This window comes from Oncorhynchus kisutch, linkage group LG19 (genome assembly GCF_002021735.2).
Source record: "Oncorhynchus kisutch isolate 150728-3 linkage group LG19, Okis_V2, whole genome shotgun sequence".
NCBI lineage: Eukaryota > Metazoa > Chordata > Actinopteri > Salmoniformes > Salmonidae > Oncorhynchus > Oncorhynchus kisutch.
This window is the reverse complement of record NC_034192.2, coordinates 37,283,900-37,302,478: the sequence shown is the minus strand read 5'-3', so window position 1 is coordinate 37,302,478 and position 18,579 is coordinate 37,283,900. Positions and strand designations below refer to the sequence as shown.

General features: G+C 44.3%; 2 protein-coding genes across 7 annotated transcripts; one reads left to right on the top strand and one right to left on the bottom strand.

Annotated features, from left to right (window-relative positions):
• The first annotated feature begins 948 nt into the window (after positions 1-948).
• rad9a (RAD9 checkpoint clamp component A) lies at positions 949-5,555 on the top strand. Of its 3 annotated transcripts, XM_020472865.2 has the most exons (13): positions 949-1,072; positions 1,621-1,719; positions 2,593-2,663; positions 2,820-2,893; positions 3,017-3,065; positions 3,379-3,493; positions 3,629-3,728; positions 3,822-3,928; positions 4,095-4,201; positions 4,326-4,390; positions 4,482-4,586; positions 4,680-4,911; positions 5,011-5,555. In XM_020472865.2, the coding sequence occupies exons 2-13, from the start codon at positions 1,686-1,688 to the stop codon at positions 5,131-5,133; spliced, it is 1,182 nt and encodes a 393-aa protein (XP_020328454.1). In that variant the 5' UTR covers positions 949-1,072; positions 1,621-1,685; the 3' UTR covers positions 5,134-5,555. The 3 variants fall into 3 exon arrangements, with proteins under 3 accessions (XP_020328454.1, XP_020328456.1, XP_031653382.1); XM_020472867.2 differs by lacking the exon at positions 1,621-1,719 and having other exon boundaries at positions 984-1,072; XM_031797522.1 differs by lacking the exons at positions 949-1,072; positions 1,621-1,719; positions 2,820-2,893 and having other exon boundaries at positions 2,598-2,663.
• On the bottom strand, positions 5,405-15,394 carry LOC109880677 (treacle protein). Of its 4 annotated transcripts, none has more exons than XM_031797520.1 (11): positions 15,101-15,394; positions 12,608-12,759; positions 11,912-12,011; positions 11,707-11,814; positions 11,462-11,568; positions 11,194-11,308; positions 11,022-11,087; positions 10,663-10,852; positions 10,311-10,468; positions 7,465-8,585; positions 5,405-7,422 (listed from the first exon to the last, which is right to left on the bottom strand). In XM_031797520.1, the coding sequence occupies exons 2-11, from the start codon at positions 12,751-12,753 to the stop codon at positions 5,682-5,684; spliced, it is 3,852 nt and encodes a 1,283-aa protein (XP_031653380.1). In that variant the 5' UTR covers positions 12,754-12,759; positions 15,101-15,394; the 3' UTR covers positions 5,405-5,681. The 4 variants fall into 4 exon arrangements, with proteins under 4 accessions (XP_031653380.1, XP_031653381.1, XP_031653379.1 ...); XM_031797521.1 differs by having other exon boundaries at positions 5,405-7,748; positions 7,791-8,585; positions 15,101-15,393; XM_031797519.1 differs by having other exon boundaries at positions 5,554-8,558; positions 15,101-15,383.
• Positions 15,395-18,579: the final 3,185 nt, after the last annotated feature.

Below are 18,579 nucleotides of genomic sequence, written 5' to 3'. Positions count from 1 at the left end.
TCTGCAAACATACATTTATATATTATTAATTAATCTACACTGAACAAAAATATAAATGCAACATGTAAAGTGTTGGTCCCATGTTTCATGAGCTGATATAAAAGATCCCAGAAATGTTCCATACGCAAAAAAAATTCTATTTCTCTCAGATTTTTGGGCAGAAATGTTTTTACATCCCTGTTAGTGAGCATTTCTCCTTTGCCAAGATAATCCATCCACCTGATAGGTGTGGCATATCAAGAAGCTGGTTAAAGAGCATGATCATTGCACAGGTGCACCTTGTGCTGGATATAACGAAAGGCCACTCTAAAATGTGTAGTTTTGTTACACAGCACAATGCCACAGATGTCTCAAGTTTTGAAGGAGCGTACAATTGGTATTCTGAATGCAGGAATGTCACCCAGAGGTGTTGCCAGATAATTTTATGTTAATTTCTCTACCATAAGCCGCCTCCAACGTCATTTTAGAGAATATGGCAGCACACCCAAACGGACTCACAACCACAGACCACGTGTAACCATGCCAACCCAGGACCTCCACATCTGGCTTCCTCACCTGCGGGATCGTCTGAGACCAGCCACCCAGACAGCTGATGAAACTGAGAGGTATTTCTGTCTGTAATAAAGCCCTTAAGTGGGGAAAAACGTCTTCTGAATTGCTGGGAAGGCTCGTGAGTGGGTGGGCCTATGCCCTCCCAGGACCACCCATGGCTGCGCCCCTGCCCAGTCATGTGAAATCCATAATTAGGGACTAACACCTTTTTTCAGTTGATTGATTTCATGATATGAACTGTAACTCAGTAAAAATCATTGACATTTTTTGCGTTTATATTTTTGTTTAGTATAGTTACAACCCACAGTTGAAAGCTGTGGAGTGTGTGAATTGATAGAACCAGTTTCTCTAATGAAGGATTGACCGATTAGACTTGATACTCAGCATTGTTTGGAAGCTGTCTGAAGATCCAGACAGATCACGACATGGGCAGGCGCTGAATCACCAAGAACACGCCCATTCGTTTCTCTCATTGGTCGGCCAAAAAGACGCGCGTTATGGCGGCTTTGAAGTAAATAAAGTGAGTATTTACAACACTTTGCTGTGTATATTTATAGCTAGCTATGGAGGTTAGTGAATAGTATTAATGGCCAATATAATGCACACGCCTTCTGAATATAGCCAATCGAGCAGGAATGATAGTTTCTGACTAAAATGCTGGCTAGCTAAACAGATTTCACTTTACTCAACTAGCTAATGTTAGCTGGTCCTGTTAGCTAGTTAGCTAACAAGCTTTCCAGACAGCAAGTACCCTTAGCTAGCTACATTGTGAACTGGTGTTATAACGTCGCTAGCAATCTTTGGTCTGTAAATCACTTTGCTAATTTGCCAGTTATATAACGTTACTCCTTTGGAATGAAATTTGTAGCTGGCTAGCTTCCTTCTGCAATCATGTTGACAAGTGCTACCCATTACAAAAGTGACTGGAGCAACTTTTGCTCACTGATCATTTGCTATCAAACAGAGAGTCACGTTGATATTTGTCAGCTTTCTGTGAGGGGTGAGTAGCCAGGAAAACCATTGTAACTGTAGCTATATGTCTCTGACTGACACGCCCTTATTGTCCAGGCGCTATGAAAGTGTGATCTGTACACCTGCATTGTAACTCAAACAAGTACCGTCATCTCCCTGACATGGACTGTGTTGTGACAGGGGGCAACGTGAAAGGTACTTATCCCATCAGACATTGAAGAAGACATTTTATACCACCACCTACAATACCAGTCAAACGTTTGTACACACCTACTCAATCCAGGGTTTTGGACATTGTGGAATAATAGTGAAGGCATCGAAACTATGAAATAACACATATGGAATCATGTAGTAACCAAAACATTGTTAAACAAATCAAAATATATTTTAGATTCTTCAAAGTACCCACCCTTTGCCTTGATGACAGCTTTGCACACTCATTGGCATTCTCTCAACCAGCTTCACCTGGAATGCTTTTCCAACAGTCTTGAAGGAGTTCCCACATATGTATTTATTCGTTATTTTACCAGGTAAGTTGACTGAGAACACGTTCTCATTTGCAGCAACAACCTGGGGAACAGTTACAGGGGAGAGGAGGGGGATGAATGCTGAGGACTTCTTGGCTGCTTTTGCTTCACTCTGCAGTCCAACTTATCCCAAACCATCTAAATTGGGTTGGGGTCGGGTGATTGTGGAGGCCAGGTCATCTGATGCAGCACTCCATCACTCTCCTTCTTGGTCAAATAGCCCATACACAAGCCTGGAGGTGTGTTTTTGGTCATTGTCCTGTTGAAAAACAAATGATAGTCCCAGTAAGCACAAACCAGATGGGATGGCGTTTCGCTGCAGAATGCTGTGGTAGCCATGCTGGTTAAGTGTACCTTGAATTCTAAATAAATCACTGGCTGATGTCTTCACGTTTAGTTTACAATGTAGAAAATAGTAAAAATGAAGAAAAACCCTTGAATGAGTAGGTGTGTCCAAACTTTTGACTGGTATTGTAGCTAGCCAGCTACATGCCTTTTTATTGAATGAAATTGGGATGATTTGTGTGTCTGTGTTTTACAGTGCTGGCCAAGGCCATCCACTCTCTGTCCAGGATAGGTGATGAGTTGTACCTGGAGCCACAGGAGGATGGGGTGAGTTACCATGATACACACACAAGCACACTTTAATATGCATACCAAAATACATTGACACTCATTCTCACTAAATTCTACAATATTGTTGCCAAGACATGATTGAGGCCCAGGGATTGGGCTGCAGTTGTAAAGTTACTCTTTCCTGTCTCACAGCTGGCTCTGCGTTCAGTGAACTCATCCCGCTCAGCCTACGCGTGCTTCCTTTTCTCCCCACTCTTCTTCAGCAGGTGTGTGTGTGTGTGTGTGTGTGTGTGTGTGTGTGTGTGTGTGTGTGTGTGTGTGAGAGAGAGAGAGAGAATGCGAAATAAAGAAAGGGTACACTACCTATGGCTGCTTCCATTCTTTTACAGGTACACCATTCCCTTAGGACATGCTTTTCGCTGCAAGATGGCTATCAAGGTACAGAAACACATTGCTTTGACCCCAGGGTTGGGCGCAATTTAAATTGAAGGCAGTCAATTCAGTTCATTCAATCATAAAAAAATGCATTTATTTTTAATTACTTTCATAATAAACTGAAAAGTATAAGCTATTTATAAAAAAATATATATAATTTGAATCTTCAATTTTCATTCTAACCACTTCCTGAATTGACTGCCTTCAATTTGAATTGAGCCAAACCTGTTTGACACATTTCTGTTATCTACAGTTTAATACTCTTCTGTTATATCTGTAATGTCTACTTATTCTCGTCCCTCTCTGCCTCTCTCAGTGTGTGCAGGCCGTGTTCAGGTCCCTGTCGTCTCTGGAGAAGACAGTAGAGAAGTGTCACATTGAACTGGGTGGAGAGAAGAGTCGTCTCACCTTCACCCTGCACTGCAAACATGGTACAGACTGTTAAAGTGCCATAAAATAACCACAGAACAGTTTTATCTGGAGTTTTAACCACTTTAAACCTCCTCACACCCTTAACTTTCCCCTAATCAAGGCATATCAAGTGTGTGTGTGTTTGCGTTCTGTAGGTCTGCTGAAGACACACAACCTGTCATTCCAGGACAGTGAGAGTCTGCAGGCCGTGTTTGATAAAGAGAGCTGTGCCAACATGCTTCGAGCCCAGCCCAGGTCAGCACATTCTCTCTCTCTCTTTCAGTGTTCCTCTCCTGTCATCTTACCTCCTATGCATCACTTTGATTTTTCCTTCTTTCTTTCCTCCAGGTTGCTGGTTGACACGGTGCTGCACTTCCCTCCCTCTCTGGATGAGGTGAGTGTGTCAGTGAGTGGCGAACGAGTGTGCTTCAGGAACCATGTAGACGACGAGGCAGGTGAGGAGAAACCCGTTTTGTTTTTCTATACTATTGAAGTGTTGGCGGTGTAGTGTTTATTTGCTATTTTTCAATAAGTCAATAACCCTGTATAACAAAATGATAGTAATATCTTTAATCCCCCCTTCTCCTTTGCTCTCTCTCTCTCTCTCTCTCTCTCTCGTAGAGCAATCCAAAGCCATGCTGACTGAACTGTGTTTGAGTTCTGATGAGTTTGACCACTTTGCTGTCGGAGCTCAGACCAGCATCACATTCTGTCTAAAGGAGCTGAGGGTATGTAGGGTTCTGTTACTTGACAAATAGGTTATTACTGTTGTTATAATATGACATGGTATGTCATAAGTGAGTTGAAGGCATCATAGCAGGCCACTTAATGATGCGTTGCGTTGTCTTTCAGGGCTTGCTGGTGTTTGCAGAATCCACAGGTCTCCCAGTCTCAATGTATTTTGATGAGCCAGGCAGGTAAGGATACATATTCACCACTCACACATACCAATATGAAGGTATAAGTATATATTGTTTCCCATGTAGCATTCATGTCTGTTTTTGTCAGTCCTGTGGTGTTAAGTGTAACAGACAGTGTTCTGGAGGTGAACTTCGTGCTTGCCACTCTGTCTGATGACTCCAACCTCTGTAACCATAACAACAACACAAAACGGTAATTGAACATTAACTGTCAAACATTCAGAACAGTCATGCATCTTTGTACAGGACCCTGTTCTTTACCCAGAATCCTCTCCGTTCTCCCCAGAGCTCGCTCGCCGCCACCTCCTGACGACTTTATGACTGACGACATTGACTCTTATCTCATCGCCATGGAGACCAGTGAATTAGCGGGTCCCTCCGATGCCCTTGCGCCCCGGTCCCCCTCGCCCAATCACACACTTACAACTCCGCCATCTGTAGCCATGCGCAGGCTAGAGACAGGAGAGGAAGAGGAGGAGGAAGATACCGAGGACACTGAAAGACCTCCAAATAAAAAGGTGAGCTTTGTTGTCAAAGGGCTTGCTGTTACTTACACAACTCCTGGGATCAATGTAAAACTAACCCCTCTCCCACTCTCTTTCTTCATTCCCGCTCAGTTCCGCTCGCTCTTTTTCGGGTCAGTCTGTCCCTCTGATTCTCAACTGACCAATCAGACGATCAAGAGCCAGGAAGTGCTGGCCAGTGACAGCGAGGACGACACCCAAGCATCATTGCCGTGACCTGGGGTGGTGGAGTTGAAGCCACGTGTGTTTGTGTGTGTGTGTGTGTTTTGGAGAAACCCACTTACCCACCTGCGAAGAGATATTTAAAAATATGAAAAAAGGTTTGCATCTAATCTGAAGACTAATCACATTAGATGCAGAGTCTTACCCGTGGGATAATTTTTTTAGAATATGGATTTGAACAAATCCAGACCTTTCTAGTTCTAATGACCGTTGCAGCCTTGAGAAGAAAGTCTGCACTCTGTAGGTCCTCTGAGGGACAGTGATGGGACATTCAGACTTTTTATTGGACCATATCATCACACTGGGGGACTCTGGAATTATGAGGAAATGGACAAGTACTTCCTGTTTATGATGGCATGTCAATGATCAATGTACACAAGCTCTAGAATAAAAAAACACTTTTTTTTCTCCCCAGAGTTTGAAAATATAAATTGTTTTATTTACATTTTTTTTTTTTCAAGTCTACACTTGGATGAGATGCTTTATGGGTAATTTTTGTGGTTTGTAAAAACTTTTAGAATGTCGATTTCTTTCCTTGCTTGTTAAAAGTATGTCTCCATAGATGGAGTTGAGTTTCTTTTGGAACCAAATGTCTGTGAGCCACTGTTTCCAGGGAGGGGAACACTGCTGTGTAGCACCTGAAAACTCTTCCCCCTCGTCTGAGGCTTCCTCCTCTCCCTCTTTCTCTCTTTCTCTAACTCCTTCTCCCTCTTCTTCTGTAACTTCTCCTCCTCTTTCTCCCTCCTCTCCTGCTCCCTCCGTCTCCTCCTCCTCTCTCTGGAGCTCAGGTTCTCCTCTTCCTCCCCCCTGACCGTGCTCCCCTCACCCGTCCCATCACTGAAGTCCTGGATCAGGATTTGGGGAATGGGGACTTTGTGCTCCCCTTTCTCCCTGTCCTGCCTTGGTTGCTCCCCTTTGAGCCTGCGGAAGAGACCAAATAGCCTCGGGGAGTCGGTCGGCCCTTTGTCAGATTTAGGCCCAGTCTGAGGTGGTACAGTGTCCGGGTTGCACCCTGTCACCCGTTTGGGTGATTCTGGGCGCTTTGGTACCTGAATTGGAGATGTGGGTTGTGGTTGATTGGACTGAATGAAGCCTATATTTGATTGATTGGATTGTGTGAAGGTGGGTTGTGATTGGTTGGGTTTAGTGAAGAGATCCTCAGAGAGCCTGCGGGTGAGCCTCCTGGAGCTGGAGGATTTGCAGAGCCGGAAGTCTCCGGAAGGGGTTGCCCACGGTCCATCACAGGGCGTAGTCCTTTGGGACGAGACATCAATTTGTGTGGACACCGAGTTGCCAGAGTCAGCCTTTGAGTCTGCAGGAGGGGGAGACTCACTCTGACTTTGTGACTTTGGGTTGTCAGGTATGTGAGGGAATTCACCTGTCAGTGATTCCCCCTGATGTAATGGTAGAAGGATGTCAGTTGAGGCTTTCTTTTCTTTCTCTCCTTCACTCTCCCTGACTTTCTGGGTCTCCGTGTCTGGATGGATGGTGACTGGACTCTGGGGTTTTTCAGGAAGCTTCTGTTCTGATGAGTTCCTCTCCTCCGCAGGCTCAATAGTGGATGTCAACTCTGGAGAAACCTGGCTCTGATTGGCTGGTATTGTGCTAGAGGGCTCTGTGTACTGTACCTCTGTCTTTGCTGTCTCTGTGCGTCTCTGAATGTCATGTGGAGACTCCATGGTCGTCTCTGTCCCTGTGTTTGTGTCAGTGGCTTTCTCCATGCGCGTCTCAATCCCTATGTATACAGCTACCCGTATCTCTGATTCTTTGTCCGTCTGTGTTTCTGCATCAATCTGTGACCCCATCTCTGCCTCTACTCTTGTGTCTGCCTCTATGTGCATCGCTGACTCATTTTCTTCCTGCGTCTCTGGTTCTGTATGTGCCTCTAACGCCGTTTCTCTCTCTGCCTCAGATTTGTCATCTGTGTGTGTCTCCGTCCCTTTGTGTGACTGGATCTCTGTACGAGCCTGTATCTCCTTGTCGGTGTGTGTCTCTGTGCCAGTGCCTTTGTCTCTCTCGGTCAGTGAGCCCGTGTCTGTTTCTGCCTCCAAGTTTACATCTGCCTCTTGTGTGTCTGTCTCCGTGTCTGTATTCACATCTGTTTGAGTCGCTGTCTCTTTTGACCCCATGTCCGTCTCGGTCTCTACACTTTTATCTGTGTGTAGTCCTTTCTGTACCTCTGCCTCCATTTCCTCCTCTGTCTTGGCTTCTGCTTGTATCTGAATCTCTACATCTGTGTGGGTCTCTGTCACTCTTTCCTTCTCTGTCTTTGCTTCAATGTATGTCTTCAGGTCTGTGTCTGGAGCAGTTTCCTCCTCTGTGTATGTCTTCAGGTCTGTGTCTGGAGCAGTTTCCTCCTCTGTGTATGTCTTCAGGTCTGTGTCTGGAGCAGTTTCCTCCTCTGTGTATGTCTTCAGGTCTGTGTCTGGAGCAGTTTCCTCCTCTGTGTATGTCTTCAGGTCTGTGTCTGGAGCAGTTTCCTCCTCTGTGTATGTCTTCAGGTCTGTGTCTGGAGCAGTTTCCTCCTCTGTGTATGTCTTCAGGTCTGTGTCTGGAGCAGTTTCCTCCTCTGTGTATGTCTTCAGGTCTGTGTCTGGAGCAGTTTCCTCCTCTGTGTATGTCTTCAGGTCTGTGTCTGGAGCAGTTTCCTCCTCTGTCATTGCTCCTGCACATGTCTCTGTCTCCTTGCTTTTCTCTGCCTCACCCTTCGTCTCTGTCATTATATGCACTGTGATGACATTTGCACTCGCTGTTGACTGTTTGTTCAGTACTTCCTGTGTTTGCATGGTGTCTTTACTGTGGTCAGTTTCCTGTGTCTGGCTGTCGCTGTGCTGCTCAGAGACCGGTGTCTGGCTGAGACCCCCCTGCTCCTCTCCCTGGCCCTGTGAGGTGACGCTGTGGTCCGAGGTGAGCTGACGCTGCTGGGAAGGTTCTCTGTCTGAATCTGGGGTCAGCTGGATTTTCTGTCTTCTGTTCTCCTGTTCTAACGGTTCTCTCGTTTCCACTGGGGCCCTGTCCTCTGTAGCTGAACATGGAACACCCGGAGCCCTCACTGGACTACCATCCATCTCACTTCTTCTCCTCAGATTCCCTCCCTCGCTTCTCTCCTCCCACACCTCCTCTGAAACCTTCCTCACCTCTCTGCCTTCTCCCTCCCACTCCCCAATGTCTGTCCTACTCCCTCTTATCCACTTCTTGCGGAGGAGCGAGGGAGAGAGAGAGAGGAGGGAGGGCGAGCGAATCAGAGGGAGGGACAGGTTCCCTTTCTCCCTCTCCTTCCTGTTCCTCTCCTCCTCCCTCTCTCGAACCCTCGCCCACGCCATCCGATATCCGTGGCAACGACCCCGGGGATCAAAGGTGGAGGCGGGCCGTTCCATTCTCCACTTCTCCAGCTCTCTCGCCGTCTGCCTCTCCAGATCCTTACTCGACAGGGGAACAGAACACACCTACAGTGGGGAGAACAAGTATTTGATACAGTGCCGATTTTGCAGGTTTTCCTACTTACAAAGCATGTAGAAGTCTGTAATTTTTTATCACAGGGACACTTCAACTGTGAGAGACGGAATCTAAAACAAAATCCAGAAAATCACATTGTATGATTCTTAAGTAATTAATTTGCATTTTATTGCATGACATAAGTATTTGATACATCAGAAAAGCAGAACTTAATATTTGGTACAGAAACCTTTGTTTGCAATTACAGAGATCATACGTTTCCTGTAGTTCTTGAACAGGTTTGCACACACTGCAGCAGGGATTTTGGCCCACTCCTCCATACAGACCTTCTCCAGATCCTTCAGGTTTCGGGGCTGTTGCTGGGCAATACGGACTTTCAGCTCTCTCCAAAGATCTTCTATTGGGTTCAGGTCTGGAGACTGGCTAGGCCACTCCAGGACCTTGAGATGCTTCTTACGGAGCCACACATTAGTTACCCTGGCTGTGTGTTTCGGGTCGTTGTCATGCAGGAAGACCCAGCCACGACCCATCTTCAATGCTCTTACTGAGGGAAGGAGGTTGTTGGCCAAGATCTCGCGATACATGGCCCCATCCATCCTCCCCTCAATACGGTGCGGTCGTCCTGTCCCCTTTGCAGAAAAGCATCCCCAAAGAATGATGTTTCCACCTCCATGCTTGACGGTTGGGATGGTGTTCTTGGGGTTGTACTCATCCTTCTTCTTCCTCCAAACACGGCGAGTGGAGTTTAAACCAAAAAGCTCTATTTTTGTTTCATCAGACCACATGTCCTTCTTCCATTCCTCCTCTGGATCATCCAGATGGTCATTGGTAAACTTCAGACGGGCCTGGACATGCGCTGGCTTGAGCAGGGGGACCTTGCGTGCGCTGCAGGATTTTAATCCATGACGGCGTAGTGTGTTACTAATGGTTTTCTTTGAGACTGTGGTCCCAGCTCTCTTCAGGTCATTGACCAGGTCCTGCCGTGTAGTTCTGGGCTGATCCCTCACCTTCCTCATGATCATTGATGCCCCACGAGGTGAGATCTTTCATGGAGCCCCAGACCGAGGGTAATTGACCGTCATCTTGAACTTCTTCCATTTTCTAATAATTGCGCCAACAGTTGTTGCCTTCTCACCAAGCTGCTTGCTTATTGTCCTGTAGCCCATCCCAGCCTTGTGCAGGTCTACAATTATAACCCTGATGTCCTTACACAGCTCTCTGGTCTTGGCCATTGTGAAGAGGTTGGAGTCTGTTTGAATGAGTGTGTGGACAGGTGTCTTTTATATAGGTAACGAGTTCAAACAGGTGCAGTTAATACAGGTAATGAGTGAAGAACAGGAGGGCTTCTTAAAGAAAAACTAACAGGTCTGTGAGAGCTGGAATTCTTACTGGTTGATAGGTGATCAAATACTTATGTCATGCAAAAAAATGCAAATTAATTACTTAAAAATCATACAATGTGATTTTCTGGATTTTTGTTTTAGATTCCATCTCTCACAGTTGAAGTGTACCTATGATTTAAAAAAATTACAGACCTCTACATGCTTTGTAAGTAGGAAAACCTGCAAAATCGGCAGTGTATCAAATACTTGTTCTCTCCACTGTAGGTGGGGGTGAAAGGGAGATACGGGGGGAGGTGGTAAAAGTGGGGGTTTATCTGCTATCACACAGGTGTGTGTATTTATATACATGGTAAGATAGTTCAAGTGTCTGACCTCTGCAATGAAGTTATCGTCCTCCTGTTGCACCTGCTCCCTCACACCCCTCAGCCTCTCCAGAGTCTCCATCTGGCCCTCGCACGCCTCCCTCTGCTCCACCCGGCCCAGAGCCCTGCGCACCAACACCACCGCCACCTGGAACAACACACGCACTCCTGATGGAGGGGGGATAAAAACAACACAAGGAGGGAAACAGAGGAATCAAATTTCCTCTTAGAGAGATTCTTTCAATCTTGTGTGGACGGAAGGGCCAAGAAATAAGAATAGGTAGATTAGATAGAGGATTGATAGAATGCATAAATATGACCATTGATGATGGATTGACGAAGTCCCTTATTCAGGTACAGACCGTAGCAGAAGAACAGGTCCCAGACCCTGAGCAGGGTGTTAAAGGGTAGGTGGCGTGTGAACAGGCACATCAACCAATCGGTGGCGAACATCAGAGGCTCCACGCCGTGTCTCTGCAGGTGCTTGTGAGCCGCGGGACACGTCCTCTTCAGCACCCTGGTCAGCACGGCTGCATCAAAGAGAACCCCCTCCTAACGACAACATTAGAGGGACAAGTGTCCGGAGTGCTGCTATTCAGCTATGTTACAACATCCAAACCCTTTACTGATGACAAATATATGCACGTTACACTGTTGAGCACGCTGTATCACAAATTGATCATGTGTAGTAAAGTAACTGTGTGTAGAGCCATCATCTTACCAGAAGGGGACTGTAGTAGCCAGGGAGGTACTGTTCACTGATCTGCACCAGACACCAGAATGCCTGCTATAGGAGGGGAAAGCAAAGGTATTAAGAGAGATGGAAGGTCCAGTCCTTTCAACGTGGTGATGATGAAGGATCACTGGTGATAAGATGGTGATTGTAACAGTACCTCAGTAGGCATGTTCATCAGCAGTACAGCTGCTACAGGTCCCTGGGCCTGGCAGTAGCCCTCCTCAGGCTTCAGCTGAGTGAAGGCCTTCAGCACCCGGAACAGACCACGCTGTCTGCCCACACAAACAGCACAACACTCTGATGCATCAAACATTGACAGGGTAACACTCTAGATAATATTTATACAAAACTACAAGAAGGAGGGATGGAGAAAGATGTGTTTAGTATGTCATCATTGAACATGTAGTATTATGAGGCTCTGTTACCCATGGCCGTCTCTGGAGAGAAACATCTCATGGAAGGGGAACTGGCGGTCTAAGTCTCTCTCTATAACGTCCACCCAGCTCTGTAGTGCGGGTCTGGAGTCCAGAGTCTGATAGAGGGGGAGAGATTTACCTGATGACTAGGTTTTACTCTGCTATATTTGTAGATTTACAGTAAGTATATCATGCAAATGGAACAGTAAGGTTCTAATTGTTGGTTCTATCTGTAGAGGTGGTTGCTCTCTTACCTGATAGAGGTCCTTGTTGTGGCGCATTCTGTCTGTGGCGCCACACAGCAGTGGCCAACATTTAGCCCTGAGGGATGCTGGGATGCCTTTCTGACACTGCTCTTTGACCTGAGAGACGGGTGGAGGGTGTGTAACGGTCATGCCAGAGTAAACACCTGGGTCTGGTGTTCCAGAAAAGGTTACATTTAAAAGGCAGAGTACACACCTTGCTGGAATTTTTTAGTAAGACACGATCCCATTGGCTTATGATGTTGATCCACTTGGCCTCTCTCTGTCTAACGAGCTCAGGGGACGGGCCTTCACTCCTAACCAACATATCATCAGCAGAATATGGTGAACACTTTAAACAAAACTGTCATAACATTTCCAAGGCAGTATATTTCTCGGGTAGGTAACAAACTCCTCACTATGGCTCGCTCTATTCTGTTTCTAAGGACAAAATTATCTGCACATTTCCTGAGATGAGTCAACTGCGCCTTCAGTTCTTGTCACAGAGAACGAAAACACCATAAACACCCACAGGAAACAGGAAAACCACAAGGTGGCGGTGCGACTGTCTCCATGGCAACGGGTCAGGATGTTCAACGACACAGAGTGTGTAGGAGGTGATTGTTATATTGGTGTTCTGATTCTACCTGGGTCAAGACCCATTTGTACTTGCATCTATTGAAAAACAATTCTGTCTGATGCTGAACGGTCATCTTTCCTGCCATAACTGTGTTTTTTTGCATTCCGTTGCAAGCTATAGGATGTCTTTAGTGGATTTTATTCACCAGAAATGCATTCTCTCTGTTTGTTTCTCTTATCGTAAATAATCTATATATTTTTTTAAACAGAGAGAGAGAATGGTAAAAAAAAAGTTTTCAGTGCTGCTGAGCCAGAAGCTCTGTGTAGTACTGACCCAGCAGTGGATCCATTCCCCAGGATGAAGCCGAAGCGGTCTGTCTCTGTGGCTGGAGCTCCAACACTGACCTCTGACCCCCTGTCAGAACCAGAACTGTCCTCTCCGCTGGGGGGCGTCTGGGTCGGGGTGGACGCACTCAGCATCTTACCCTACAGAACAAAGAGAGGAGAGACAATGGTCTCTGTTACAATATAGTGCACACGTGTGTGTATGTCTGTACTGTTTGTGTTCAGAATGAAAGCAAGTACAAGTGTGACACAGAATACTCATCCTGTATATTAGAAATTAGGATGCTTAAAGCCTTTTACAATCTAGGCTACATACATATAGTTGAAGTCGGAAGTTTACATACACCTTAGCCAAATACATTTAAACTCAGTTTTTCACAATTCTTGTTATTTAATCCTCATAAAAATGCCCCGTCTTTGGTCAGTTAATATCACCACTTTATTTTAAGAATGTGAAATGTCAGAATAATAGTAGAGAGAATGATTTATGTCAGCTTTTATTTCTTCCATCACATTCCCAGAGGGTCAGAAGTTTACATACATTCAATTAGCATTTGGTTGTTTGTGTTCAGAATGAAAGCAAGTACAAGTGTGACACAGAATACTCATCCTGTATATTAGAAATTAGGATGCTTAAAGCCTTTTACAATCTAGGCTACATACATATAGTTGAAGTCGGAAGTTTACATACACCTTAGCCAAATACATTTAAACTCAGTTTTTCACAATTCTTGTTATTTAATCCTCATAAAAATGCCCCGTCTTTGGTCAGTTAATATCACCACTTTATTTTAAGAATGTGAAATGTCAGAATAATAGTAGAGAGAATGATTTATGTCAGCTTTTATTTCTTCCATCACATTCCCAGAGGGTCAGAAGTTTACATACATTCAATTAGCATTTGGTAGCATTGACTTTAAATTGTTTAACTTGGGTCAAATGTTTCAGGTAGCCTTCCACAAGCTTGCCACAATAAGTTGGGTGAATTTTGGCCCATTCCTCCAGACAGAGCTGGTTTAACTGAGTCATGTTTGTAGGCCTCCTTGCTCGTACATGCTTTTTCAGTTCTGCCCACACATTTTCTATAGGATTGAGGTCAGGGCTTAGTGATGGCCACTCTAATACCTTGACTTTGTTGTCCTTAAGCCATTTTGCCACAACTTTGGAAATATGCTTGGGGTCATTGTCCATTTGGAAGACCCATTTGTCTGATGTCTTGAGATGTTGCTTCAACATATCCACATAATTTTCTGTCCTTATGATGCCATTTATTTTGTGAAGTGCACCGGTCCCTCTGACAGCAAAGCACCACCACAACATGATGCTGCCACCCCCGTGCTTCACGGTTGGGATGGTGTTCTTCGGCTTGCAAGCCTCCCCCTTTTTCCTCCAAACATAACGATGGTCATTATGGCCAAACAGTTCTATTTTTGTTTCATCAGACCAGAGGACATTACTCCAAAATGTACGATCTTTGTCCCCATGTGCAGTTGCAAACCGTAGTCTGGCTTTTTATGGCGGTTTTGGAGCAGTGGCTTCTTCCTTGTTGAGTGGCCTTTCGGGTTATGTTGATATAGGACTCGTTTTACTGTGGATATAGATACTTTTGTACCTGTTTCCTCCAGCATCTTCACAAGGTCCTTCGCTGTTGTTCTGTGATTGATTTGCACTTTTCGCACCAAAGTACGTTCATCTCTAGGAGACAGAACGCGTCTCCTTCCTGAGCGGTATGACGGCTGCGTGGTCCCATGGTGTTTATACATGCATACTATTGTTTGTACAGATGAACGTGGTATCTTCAGGCATTTGGAAATTGCTCCCAAGGATGAACCAGACTTGTTGAGGTCTACAAAAAAAAATTCTGAGGTCTTGGCTTATTTCTTTTGATTTTCCCATGATGTCAAGCAAAGAGGCACTGAGTTTGAAGGTAGGCCTTGAAATACATCCACAGGTACACCTCCAATTGACTCAAATGATGTCAATTAGCCTATCAGAAGCTTCTAAAGCCATGACATAATGTTCTGGAATTTCCAAGCTGTTTAAAGGCACAGTCAACTTAGTGTATGTAAACTTTTGACCCATTGGAATTGTGATACAGTGAATAATAAGTGAAATAATCTGTCTACAAACAATTGTTGGAAAACTTATTTGTGCCATCCACAAAGTAGATGTCCTAACTGACTTGCCAAACTGTAGTTTGTTATTAACAAGACATTTGTGAAGTGGTTGAAAAACGAGTTTAAATGACTCCAACCTAAGTGTATGTAAACTACCGACTTCAACTGTACATACATACATACATACATACATACATACATAGTGTAGTGCTACAGAATCTAGCCACAGCATCAGCAGATTAAGTTGTTTCATTTGAAGCAGAAGTGATACCCTATCTACTCCCTGCCATGCCATCAACCGTGACTGTAACCACACCTGGTAGTTATAAAGTAGTAATGATGTAAAACTATGTAAAATCAAATACCTTTGAGTTCTCTCTCCTCTTTGATCACTGGATGGGATGCTTGCTGGAGAGAAGTGTTTGGTTAGAACGAGATTGGAGAGGACGCGAGAAACTTCCGCTATTAATGCTGTCACTTGCTCTCTCTATCACACACACATAGGAAGTCGTTACAATAATGCGCGTGTGCGAATTACGGTGTAATAGCATTTTATAGGAGGGTGATGTTGTGTAAGGAATAAGAAATTAAGTAAGTGAACCTTTGCCACATTTAAAATGGCGACAACGTCTACCCAGACCTATGCTGCTGTTTCCCACCGGTTCTCTATGTTCCTCTGGGAGCGACAGTGCCAGGGCATAGTAATAGGAAGCCGAGGATTTCCGAATGCTTCGGAGCTTTCACCAAAGTGTGCCAAAAAACTGTTCAATCTTCAGAGCTTTATCATTATCTGTTCAAAATGCACATGAGTGACATCTGCTGGTCAGCAATACATAGACGCATGTGATTATTAGATGAACATTTTTCCTCCGTTGTTTTTTTTTTCAAACCCCCGTGGCGCAGCAGTAAACCGTTGGCTTTAGTAGCCTATAATCAGTTGGAATACCAGATTTGCATCTTACATCATTCTCCCTTTTTTTGCCTTCAAGTTGACTCTTTTTCAAAAACGATATCTAATGCATGATTTAGGGTGCTTAAACAGACGCCTATACTATACTAAATACAACGAATTATTTGAACAACAGTGCAGAAAGTGTGGTTTCACATAAAACTAAAACAAATGTACCTTCAATGGGTTTCGACCTCCTACCCTCATGTCCCTGAATATGCCATTATTCCCTACTCAACCTGCTAAGCCAGGGGTTCCCAAACCTTTTCACTCAGGCCACACTTCCAGCATTGGGGAACATTCTGCACGCCACACTTTTTGTATGGTTACTTCTACACATTTTGTCATGGGGTGCAGAGAAAATGTTGCAGTTTTACAGAAAATTTTCTTGCAATTGTATATTTTTTGCCATGTCTAATGTGTACTCATGTGATATAAGTGACTCAAACATTATAGCATAATCTTTGGGCTTAAAAACCTAGCTAAAATACATTACCAGTCATGGGCTAGTTGATCTGGACATTTCTGGCAAGTTATAAATAGCTCTAAGGTATGCAATGACTGACAAGAGGAAAACTGATTATTCACTACCCAATTTCAAAAGTGTGCCTTGTGCATTCTACTATTACAACTTTCAAGAGTAAGTTGAAAGCCGGACTGAGTTCCTAAAAAATCTAATGTTATTTAAAAAAAATAATGGGCTGGCGTGGTTACCCGTGGTCTGTGGTTTTGAGGCTAGTTGGGCATACTGCCAAATTCTCAAAAACTATGTTGGAGGTGGCTTATGGTAGAGAAATTAATATTCATTCTCTGGCAACAGCTCTGGTGGACATTCCTGCAGTCAGCATGCCAATTGTGGTGTAACATTTTGTTGAGTGACATTTAAGAGTTACCTTTTATTGTCCCCACGGCGAATTCAGTGGGATTTTGCGACACCCTGTTTGAAAAAGCACGTGATCAAATGAAGCTTTGGACGGGTGACAGAGATGATCGCGCGAATGAGAGAAAGATGGCGGAAGTGGATGCTGAGTTCGAATTAAGCTGCGCGTTGAGGAATTTTGGTGAAGATGAATGTTCTGATTGGACAACAGTAGTATCGAAAACTGGAACAAAAAGGAAATTGTCTAAAATTGGAGTGGAGGATACGTGTGTAAATGATAATGAATTTCTTTTTGTTGGGATGCGTTTGTTGAGTAAGGATCCATATGTGGGAAACCCGTTTGAGGTGTCAATAAGGGTGAAGTATGCGCTTGGAAAAGTGTCTGTCACAGTGGCCAGGAGTGGTCTTATTTTGATTCATTGTATTTCTGAAGAGAAATACAAGATTGCAGTGGGCCTTAAAAGAATGCAGAGAACAAAAGTTTTGTGTTCTGAACTTCGAAGTGGAGTACCCGTCAAAGGAGTCATCACAGGGGTGACGACAGATGTTCAAGTTGAATTCCTGAAGATAATTCCTGGTGTGGTTGGTGCCCGGCGTCTGACCCACTGGGTGAATGGAGTAAAAGAAGAAAGTCTGTCGGTCCTGTTGTTTTTTGATAAAGAGCAAATTCCTACGCAGCTTGGTTATGTAAGATACGCTGTAAGAGCTTTCGTCCCCAGACCATTGCAGTGTAAGAATTGTAAAGGATTTTGCCATGTTTCAAGTGTGTGCAGACGAACAGAGTATATTGAAGAACAATGGGTAGAAAGGATGACTGTGTTGCAATCGTGGTTTGGATCAGGATCCTGAGTTCCTGGAGTGCCCTGTAAGGGTGAAGGAAATTGAGGTGGCAAAAGTTTGAGCGGTAAATCGAATGACCTATGTGGAGGCGATTATAAGAACTGAGAAAACAAGTGATGCTAGTGAAGAGATGCTAGTGGATACACCCCAGCCTGTAGTAAAGGTTTGCTGCCAGACAAAAGTGTGTTAAAAAGATGGATTTTTGTTGCATTCATTGCCACAGTTATAAACTGTACAGCACAAGTCTTAAAGAGGTCAAACAAACGGGACATTATTGTGGCTGCGGCAGAAAAGTTTTAGATTTTACATCTGAAGACTTGCAAGGGGTACTGACACCGAAAGACCCGCCCTCCTAGTTTCCCCTTGAGCCTGTGTAGGGATCTGATCTGTTTTATTTATTTATTTTTAACTGAAAAGTTATCTGATTTAGTACATTTTTTGGTTGTTTTTTGGTAGTTCTGTTTTTTGGGGGGAATCCTATTTCCATCACCGCATAGTTGGTGGCGGGATGTACATTACATTGTGTGATTGCCAATATACCATAGAAGAAGAAGCAGCAGCTTTGCAAGTCACTTCTGATAAAGTGACATGTCTCAGCACACTGCTTCGCTGCTTACGAATTTGATGCATGCATGGCAACTCCGGTATCAAATGTAATGCCTTGACCACACCTACAGTGCTTTTGCGCAAAATGGTAAGCAGAATCATCTGGATATACAGTACCAGTCAAAAGTTTGGACACACCTACTCATTCAAGGGATTTTCTTTATTTTTACTATGTTCTACATTGTAGAATAATAATGAAGACATCAAAACTAGGAAAAAAAACATATGGAATCATGTAGTAACCAAGTGTTAAACAAATCAAATAAAAATATATATTTGAGATTCTTCAAAGTAGCCACCCTTTGCCTTAATGACAGCATTGCACACTCTTGGCATTCTCTCAACCAGCATCACCTAGAATGCTTTCCCAACAGTCTTGAAGGAGTTCCCACATATTCTGAGCACTTGTTGGCTGCTTTTCCTTCCCTCTGTGGTCCAATTCTTCACAAACCATCTCAATTGGGTTGAGGTCGGGTGATTGTGGAGACCAGGTTATCTGCTGCAGCACTCCATCACTCTCCTTCTTTGTCAAATAGCCCTTACACAGCCTGAAGGTGTGTTGGGTCATT

What these genes read in the sequence shown, in the direction of transcription:
- rad9a (XM_020472865.2), top strand. Translation starts at nt 1,686, where the DNA reads ATGGACTGTGTTGTGACAGGGGGCAACGTGAAAG. An exon ending in GACAGGGGGCAACGTGAAAG is followed by an intron (nt 1,720 to 2,592) that starts GTACTTATCCCA and finishes TGTGTTTTACAG; the next exon opens with TGCTGGCCAAGGCCATCCAC. An exon ending in CCATGTAGACGACGAGGCAG is followed by an intron (nt 3,929 to 4,094) that starts GTGAGGAGAAAC and finishes TCTCTCTCGTAG; the next exon opens with AGCAATCCAAAGCCATGCTG.
- LOC109880677 (XM_031797518.1), bottom strand. Translation starts at nt 12,753, where the DNA reads ATGCTGAGTGCGTCCACCCCGACCCAGACGCCCCCCAGCGGAGAGGAC. An exon ending in GGGAATGGATCCACTGCTGG is followed by an intron (nt 12,012 to 12,607) that starts GTCAGTACTACA and finishes TATGTTGGTTAG; the next exon opens with GAGTGAAGGCCCGTCCCCTG. An exon ending in ACAACAAGGACCTCTATCAG is followed by an intron (nt 11,569 to 11,706) that starts GTAAGAGAGCAA and finishes CCCCTCTATCAG; the next exon opens with ACTCTGGACTCCAGACCCGC.